Source organism: Centrocercus urophasianus, unplaced genomic scaffold, assembly GCF_019232065.1.
Source record: "Centrocercus urophasianus isolate 14NV4802_14NV808 unplaced genomic scaffold, USGS_Curo_1.0 seq_12, whole genome shotgun sequence".
NCBI lineage: Eukaryota > Metazoa > Chordata > Aves > Galliformes > Phasianidae > Centrocercus > Centrocercus urophasianus.
Window position 1 is genome coordinate 45,055,392 of NW_024884364.1, and position 9,518 is coordinate 45,064,909.

The window sequence follows — 9,518 nt, forward strand, 5'->3', positions numbered from 1 at the left end:
GTGTCTCAGATTGCTCCTGTTTTTTAAACAGGCAATCTTGAAATGAACAGTAGCTTTTATATCAAGTAGTCCACCTTGCTGCATTGTTCAGTGCTCCTCACAATTGCATTCTGGAGGCCTGTTAGCATTTCTGTGTCTGTGAGAGTGAATATGGTAGGTGATATCGAGAGCTCCTGCCTCTGCTAGCAGCCAACAGTTGGTATCTGCCAAAGGGGCTAGAATGTAGCAGATGCATAGGGTAAGCCATCTCTGGAACTCTGCTTTAAACAAATTTTGGTTGAGAAGAATCATTAGACTTTTGTAATACAGTAATTACGATGTGAAGTTCTGTATGTTGATGCTGCCATCATGCAATTACGGGGGAGGGGGGATGAAGCCATTATTTTCCCACTTAGGCTTGTCAAAAATACAGTATTTTATTTTTGTATAAAATGTCCTTTCATGTCAGGAATACAGGAGAGAATCTTTTTTTCCTTGCATATTTGTCTACCTTTCTGTTATGTGTAAGAATATGTGCATTTCTTTTGTAGCCACGTCATGAATACTTTAATGTCCCAGTGTACTAAATGGCTTCATTCATCATGCATGCAGAATTTCAGAGGAGATAGACCTGTGCCTTACTCATGACAGAACATTATCATCAGCTTGGTGAATCCAGTCATCTTACATCTAATAGAATACCACAACCATTCTCTGCTGTTGTACTTTCCTTTTCCCCTTCTGTTTTACAGTGTTGTCTCTTCACATGTCTCATTTCAACAAGACGTGTGCTTGTCAGCATATGGTTTAACTTTTTTTATTGTGTGTAAGCTTGAATTCTTATCCTTAAAAGTTCTGTAGAATTGTATGAACTAAACATCTATATACTGCAATACCTGTACTGTAACACTACTTGACCTGTGTTCATAGAATCATGTAATATCCTTTTAAGTGAGTTTTGGTGGTATTTAAATGTACCATTAAAACTGGGAGATATTTACAGAAAAATTAGTGAAGGAGTAGTAGTACGTGGAACTGATACACGTGGAATTGTATACACAAGAATTAAACATTGCACATAATTCTACATAGACCTTGCATCTTGAGTAAGGTGCTCCTAGCAGTATCTTTTTCTGGTACAATAGTGTGCCTTAGCCTCCAAGAGAGGGAAGATGGAATTGTTAGGACAATAAAAATGTCTTGTGTAAATGTGGAAATTACATTTGTATTTTAGTGTTCAAAACAATGATGTCAGTAAGCAGTTCCTGTTACTGAGGGAGACCTTACAGGTGGTTGGGATGGGAAAGATTTTTAGTACTTGAAATATGTCTCCTTCAGTTGATATTTGCAGTTTTAAATGTGGAGTACAGGATGTGTTAGCAAACTGCCACATGCGTAAATACGATGAACTTACAGTTAAAAAGAGTGATCAGAATAGGGAGAGCATATATTGCACCCTCTGTTTGGCTAGCGGAAGAGAATATTTTGTGACCTAAAACTAGTACCAATTCTGAAAATTCCTGAAAGGTAATTAGCAAAGAGTTGGCTACTGAGGTTGACTGTAAGTAGCTAGCTCTGCGTCCTATATGTGGTAATGCACTACATTTCAAATGTTAAACTGACATAAAGATGAGTTATTTAGGGGATGGGCAAAAGCTTGGGTTAGACATGCAGCATTCTGAAGTTATGGAAGACAAGATCGTAGGAGTGGTTTTCCATTTCCAAGTTTGCCTTTTTTTTTTCCTAAGACATTAACAATGTGTCTAAATGTCTGGTTAATGCTGCTTTAGCCTGCATTATTTCATGCCTGTTGGCTTAAAATGCTATGCATTGAGCTGTAATGAGATGCTGTTTTTCTTGTTACCTGTATACAGCTGCTTGCTTCTAAATGACTAGGTAATGAATTAGCTTTCCTGGCATGTTTGAAATAAAAGTATTGCATGCACTTTTGTCTCATGTGAATGGCTTTTTTCCTCATCTGTGTTGTGATATATTTCATATTTGCATCGTTTGCCTTGGGTGGTTCTGAACTGCAGGTAGGGTATAATACTGCAGAATGTATTCTGTAACAATTGCATAAAGTGTTTGACACTTCCTAAGACAAGTAACACAGACAAAAAATAATACAATCTATTTTATTTGTTTCTTAAAAGTCATAATTAATGAAATTATTCTGGCTAAACACACTAGCTTTTAGATGTTACATTGAGATAATATTGTCAGTGTGCACGTAAGGGCATGTCTGCCTCAAGGCTAAGGCTGTAGTACTAAAACAGTAACATCTTACTGAGTTTTACCAGTGAGGAGTACGTGTGGGCAAGTAGCCAATGTCCTTGAAATACGTTGCTTTACATTCATTGTCAACTGAGGACCTTGATTTATTTGAAGATACTTAATCTTGATTTAAGTATATGCCTGGTGAAAATTACCTGCAACTTCCACCAGGCAACAGGGGATGATAATGCTGAACTGCTTTAAAGACTGTAGCAGTGGTGTACAGCAGTGGTATTTCTTCAGAGTTATTGGGCAACTTTTTTGGTGTAATTTAATAAATGCACGGCATCACCACTGGCTAGTGGTCAGCTTTCACTCTTGTTTAATCAGTTTAAAACTTGGAAATAATGCTTTATTACAAATGCTTTTGAGACCTGAAATCCTTGAAATTAAATTTTGTGGGTTTTTTTTCCCTTTTGTATTCTCTTGCTATAATTGGTTAAAAGTCTAGAGTTGGTTGGTTTTGTGTTTTTTTTTTTTGTTGTTGTTGTTTTTTTTTGTTTGTTTGTTTGGTTGGTTTTTTTGAGCAAAATTCTTGAAGTTATTGGAAAGGGGAGAAGCATATCCTTTAAAATGAATGCAAAAAAAAGAGAGCCTTCCTTTCAAGCAGTGTCTCCTTCAGGGAGATTTCTTTTAAAATGCACAAGTAAATCTTAAAGCCTGCCATACTGTCTGTCTTCATCAAGGTCACTGTGTTCTAAGCATATTTAAATATTGCATCAGTGAGAAAACCCTACATCCTTAATATCCTGAATACTTTGTGACCAGATTTAAGTTGCTTTTTTTTTTTTTCTTAGAGTTTATTTGGAAGCCACCTCCAAGTGCTCAGCAGCAGCCTTTTCCAAGCACTGACTTATTTGCAAGTGAATTTGCTTTAACATAGTATCGCTTTTCCTTCAATGTTCAATAGTCTTACACATTAATTGAATTTAATGAGAGTTGTGTATGTGATCGTATTGTGCTACATAGTCAAAATTGGTAGAGACTAAGTTCTGATGTTTACAAGATCTAAGGCTTTTAATTATGTATTTTACTGACAAATTATTGTTAAAAATATTTAGGAAAGAATTGAAATATAATTTGTTTGCTGCTTTAACTGCTATCTGCCTTCTTCCTGCTTCATGACATGTCTTGTTTTAGGATGCTAAAGTAAGTTTATTCATACTCTGGATGTTAAAACTGCTTACATTTCCATAAAGACACAGTATCCCTTTTTATATACTATCATATTGTTAATAATTGTTTAAATGTGCTATCTAAGATATCAAAGTACTTTTTTTCCAAGATGCTGTAGGTTTAATGAATGCAGAACTGATGATAACTCTTTGGAATTGTGTATGAAACTTGCTCTGACTATAAACAAAGCTTTCTAAGACTAGAACTAACCTAAAATTTTGTATTCTGCCTGGTGTGGAAGAATTCAATTTCAGTCTTGCCAATTCGTCTGTCCTGGTCAGTTTATTGGCACTAGCTGTACCAAGGTTTTATATGACTTGGTTTTATATAAATGAAGCTTGGGACCAGCACAAAAAGTCTTTGCTCTTCATGAAGAGCTTGAGGGATACTGTATCTAAGTAGCATCGGTCATTTCATTCGTCTGTTTATTCATTTCTTCCCTAGCAGAGACCCATGAAACAATTTACCACAAACATAACTGACAAACTCCATTGCAAGATGCTTCGCCATCCTTCCCCCAGTTCATATCTCTATTATTGGGTTGTGATTTGATCCCTGCTGGTGCATCTCAATTGCTTCTTTTTATTACGCTTCAGGGCAATAAAATCTGCCAGCTATTCCTGTGAACCATGACAATCTAATTAGCAGCACTTTGAAAAGTGCAGCTAATGCCATGTTTGCAAACCACAGTGCTTTTATACTTCCATGTCTTTCAACTTCTCTTTTTTAATTAAGCATCTTTCGTACTAACTCTCATGTATGGTACTGTTCAGTAGATGTGCAGGATCCATTCACCACTGTCTCACATTTTCCCTCCATAGGAAGCAGAGACCCCACGTAGTGTACTTGAAGAAATTGGATTGACATAAGTCTTCACTTCAGCTGATGACATCTCAGTGTTTCATACTGTAAATGTTCACTGCCTTCATTGTAATGTTTAGCTAATGGTGTAAGATGCTGTTTGTCAGTATTACTGTTTTGCTAAGCTGCTTCATTCAGGCCTACAAGGGAAATACTCCTTTGAAAAGGGAACGAGAAATTAAAGGCCAAAAATCATAAATGAAAGGGAATTTGATTTAAATTGACTCAGTGTCTCTTCTCACTGCATTTATAGAAAAAAAAATGCATTTAATTTCAATAAGTGTACTGTTTTTATAAGCAAATGACTTCAGGAGATAAATGTATCGTTGACATAACATATCTAAGTGAAAAGAATACATGGACACCTTCAAGTATGAAATGTTGTAGAAATTGTGTTTATGCAACCAAAGACTTTTTGTTCATCTGCATTTTTAGTAAATAGTTGCCATAATTCTGCTTTTATTCAGTTAACGCGTTAAATTGGAAATAACTGTTTACTTCTGAATTTGCCATTATACCAAAGAATCCTGTTAGGATCTGCATATCCAACTGGTTAAAACTGTTAAGGTGGCATTGCTTTTTGCAAGACAACTGCAAACTGATCATTTACTAGCAGTGAAAGTGTATTTACATGTAATTATCTTGATGAAAACTGTGCAAGTTACTATATTAAAAAGGGAATGCATGTAGTTTAAAAAAAAAGAAAACAGAAAAAATATCAAAATGGGGAAACTATTTTTAAACCAGTACTGGCTTGCTCTGAACATAGGCACACAAAAAAAAGGGAAGTAGCCTTTTTGACTGTATAGAGAGGTACGTAACGAAAATGGGATACTTTTGAACATGGGAGCTTTACAAAAGGGAGTTTTTATGATTTTCTTTTGAATTCTACAAATTAATTTGTATTTATTCGTGTTTTGTAGTTACGCTTTAATGGGTGTCTGAGCACCTTTAAGAAAAAGCATCAGCTTAATTTTGACTACTTTTCTCGACTTACTCCTTTCCCGTGTGGCACATCCCGTAAATACTGTGCAGTAGAACCAACTGATTTGCAGTGAGAATTTTGTACACTATGTTCACTGCAAATTGGGTAAAGTGAAATGAAGTAACAGTTCAACATTTTGTGCAGACTCTCAGAAGTTGTACGCTAGAACTGTTTCACTTGAAGAAGTTCATTTGATGTGTGCTTTTGAGTTCTGGGAAGGCAGTGGCACACTTTGGAGTAGCAGTGCTGCTGTGCGCGTGCGTGGTCCCTGAGAATGTTCAGCTTTCTTTCTTTCTCCTCCCATCCCAGGAACTTCGTTTAGAATTTAGATAAGTAGCGCCATGTACGTTTTCACAAAACTTAGCTTTGGCACTGGTGTTGGAAGCAGTCGTGTGGTGCTAGCACAAGCAGTTTCACAGCCAGCTGTGGCTCAATCTGATCTAGACTAAATGTAACCCACCAGCAAAAGGCTGGCACTGACACTCATTCCCTGATCCAGATCCAGGTAGCGGTGCTGGTGGCAGCAAAGGGGCTGACCAGTGCAGAGGGGGGCCGGGTCTGGGGCTGCAGCTTCAGTAGCTGTGCCTGAGTGGAGCCTAAGAACCTGCAGCATGCAAACTTGTCCGTTTAAGCCATTTCTGGGATTTAAATATACCAGATTACTCGAGACCATGTTTAAGGGAGGGCACACAAAAGCAGTCGTTAGCATTTTCCCGGTGCACAAGGGCAGGTGCTAGAATGGTGGTCTAGCACAAGTGGTGCTAGAATGACCCTTGGTGTGAGACTGAAGTTGTGAAATTACCTTAAGTCAAACCTGAAGCGATTTCCTATGTATTAAACATTTTTGAAGTTTACACTGTCACTTGTATGTGCTTGGCTGGGTTAAGCTTTGTTGTGATTGTGACAAATAAACTTGTTTGACCTTTGTCGTACTGTCCCATTGGTTTAGTTGTAATAAATGTCCATTTTTACACCGTTGCTTTGTGCTTTTATGTAATTAGTTCTGATTTTCTGCAGAGGGGGGGGAAAAAAAAAGCTACTCATTGCTAGTTTAAAAAAGGGGGAATTTTATTACAGTGCTTAATTTGCTCTTGAGCACTTTATTAAAAAATGTGTGAGAATACTGTGTCCAAGATTAGTTATTTACATCCATTTAAATTCTACAGAAAGCAATAAATTAGCGAGTTCTTTGGAAGGCTTATCACATTAAACATGGAATTTATTAGAAAGGATGGTAAAATGATGCGGTTGCCCCATTTCATTTGAAATTAAACCATATACTGATTGAGAGAGGGTTCTAGATGATAATGATACAGTCTCGCTAGTCAGCTCCTCGAATGGAATTATGAACATGGCTGTGCAGCATTCACAGTCTTACAATCCTCATTTCAGCCCCAAATTTCTCTTGGCTAATCTGCTTTCCAGCTTTCTATAACTGAACTCCTTGATGTTACCAGCAAAAGCATGGGGAAATCTTAGTACCTTAGGGCATTCCTTCAGTCAAATGTGAAAGTAAAATTTAGTTTCTTGAATTTCCTGTCTTACCAAGAGACAAACGAAAAGAGAAGTGAAAAGCATCTGTTAGAATTTCTAGATTGTTTAGGCTTAGATTGTTTGCTTGAGTGTCTTCAGTGTAATCATGGAATCCTTGTTGAAGATTCCTTTCCTAACTGTCTGCTGTTCTCTTTGAGTCAACACCGTAATGATGGTCATGCTGTGGCTGCCTTTGTCAATTAATGCGTTCATGGGCTGTGCCTGTACAGCTTCCCTTCCAATCAGTCTCATGGTTTTCTGAACTGTAGTTTGTCAGTTACCTTTTATTTATTTCTTTACGTGTCAGTGACAGATGCTGCACTCAGCTGATGCATCAGAGCTGAATAAAAGGATGGATGGAATAATAGGGAGTTATTTTAATTACAGCAAGCTTACAGTGAAAGCAGAATCAGTGACACTCTTTGTAAGTGTAATTTGTTTTCGTATATCATTTAATTTTTTTTGACTAGCATAGACTTCCACATTTTGCAAAAGGTGCTGATTCAGGGCAGGAAGTAAGAGCATCTCTGAGCAGGCTCTTGCATTTCTTCTGAAAGCCATTATTTGTGCATCCCAAGAATGCTGCAACTGGTTCAACTAAATAAATACACTGAATGTGGTAATGCGCAGCTGAATCTGAGAAGGACATCCTGCTGAAGGATGTAATGCTGAAGAAGTTACTTAGAATACATTTCAGACTGTCTGTTTCCATCAGCAAGGGAAAGACCTTCATCTGTGCTTGTTGCCTCTTCATGAAAGTGGATGCCTTGCGTCTAGCATATGAGTGTGGGCAAGTCCTCCTGACACCCGTGTGATAATGGCTACTCAGCTAGCATGGCAACCATGCTGGGAAGGGAAAAGACTTCAAAGCAGTCACCAGCACAAACCTAAAGGCGTGCTGCCTTCCCAGGTGCCTTTGTCTCTCCTGTTGCAGGACACCTGCTGTCTTATTGTCTGGAAACATTTTGGGTAAGCACCTGGAGTTGGACGATTTTTATGAAGTAGCTGGACTTCAACATTCAAGTTCCTGCTCAGATACCTTACTCCTCTCCCCAAGAGAATGGTCAGAGCAGCGCCTGTTACTGATCCTGACCTCCCAGCTGGCTGGACCTGGCAGGAGAGCCCCGCTGCTGCTCTAACCCCCTTCATGCAGCTCTTGTATAAATAATGCTTTCATCATCAATCCAAAGCACTTTAGTGATATTTACAAACTTCATAATAAAGTTTGAAAGCAGCTGCTTTAAGCAGTCATTCAAAAGATAAAAGCACACATAAAGCTGGACCACCATTAATTCACTTTACATAGTCCTTCTATGTGGATTAGACAGAATAGCACAAAGTGAGAACAAGCTATTCCTGGCAAATCTAAATCCATCCTAAGTTGTTCTGGGCTTTTCTCCTTTGGAGAAAGAAGCTTAACGTTTAGGAATTCTAGTTGCCTCGTCTCTTCAGAGTAAATAGCTCACTTAGCTAATAAGGAAAGAAAACCATGCATACGATACTACTTAAGATTATGAAGTAGGGAAACAACACCGAAATATATGAACTTTTACATTTGAAAACTGGTTGAATTCCAGGTTTCATGCTAACAAAAGCAAACAAAATGTCAGATCTACAGCACTTGTTTTGGTGCAATAAGCAGACAGGATGTGAAACTGAATAGTTACAGCTACCAGTCCTACAGCGCACAGGTACAGCCAGGGAGTTTGGATCCAGATCTCACGAAAAGCAGCTGAAGGTTTGGCCATTAGAGTAGCAGAAATAAAGTACATTTAAATTTTACATGCATCTCTGAGCAAGTTTTTATTATTATTATAAGAACTTTTTAAAAAAAATACAGCCGCCCAGCTTCCCAGATCCCATTACAAAAGTGTGGGGAGAAGGAGCTTATTACCTGTGGAATTCTCACGTGGGTCTTAGTTGGCACATGGTTGCTAATCCTATAGAGGTCCGCTTCACTTATTTCACGCGCCTTGTCACAGATTTCACAAAACAGCATCCCACAACACCTGCTTCTGGTTGAGCTTGGTAATTTATTTCCCTCACACAACCCTCAGCAACAGCCTGCCGCACGGCACAGGCTATACAACACACTACAGATAGAGTAAATCTTTCCTATTCAAGAGCCTCAACCAGCAGGCTGGTTCAGCAGAATTCCAGTTGCAGGAAGCAAGGCAGCACCAGTGATGTGAGGATCTTACTGGCCTGTTAGCAATGCATCTCAGCAAGCACGGAATGCCAGCTCAGCTGCGTGAATTTGCCACATTTTGCATAAGTACTCCAACTAGACAAGTGAGCATCCATGAAAAAATAGAAACCCTGGGGAAAATCTGTACAGTGTAGTCAGAAAAGATACGTTATGAGAAACCAGTCGTCTCAAATTTCTCCAATATAATTTAAAACTTAGTGTTGTCCATAGAAATATGCCTTTCAGGTGAAGTTACTGTTACTTCAAAAGTTATGCCATTAAATCACAATTCCTATATCTGTTAATAATTAAAACACCTAATCAAATTAACTAAGCTACCGTTCTGTCTACAGTTATGACAACATATAATGAAAGTTGGGTTTGAACTGAACAACAATATATAGCACTTTTGTTGAATTACTCCATAGTGGACAACAGTTATACATGAAAAAAGAAAAAAAGTATCATCAGCATGCTAGGTGCAATATGCCTTTAGAAAAGAAAAAAAAAAAAAAATAACAC

General features: G+C 38.0%; 1 protein-coding gene across 6 annotated transcripts in view; it reads left to right on the forward strand.

Moving 5' to 3' along the window:
• Nucleotides 1–6,253, forward strand: part of AP1S2 (adaptor related protein complex 1 subunit sigma 2) — a 32,620-nt gene extending 26,367 nt beyond the window's left edge. For 4 of the 6 annotated variants that reach the window (XR_006167304.1, XM_042809874.1, XM_042809872.1 and 1 more), the window contains one exon: nt 4,251–6,253. Coding sequence is in view for 4 of the 6 variants with exons in the window: in XM_042809874.1 (XP_042665808.1) it covers nt 4,251–4,298 (48 nt within the window). In the remaining 2 variants the exon portion in view is untranslated. Of the gene's footprint in view, nt 1–530; nt 1,017–4,250 lie in introns of those variants that run through there. The other 2 variants (XR_006167305.1, XM_042809873.1) reach the window with 1 other exon arrangement.
• Nucleotides 6,254–9,518: the final 3,265 nt, after the last annotated feature.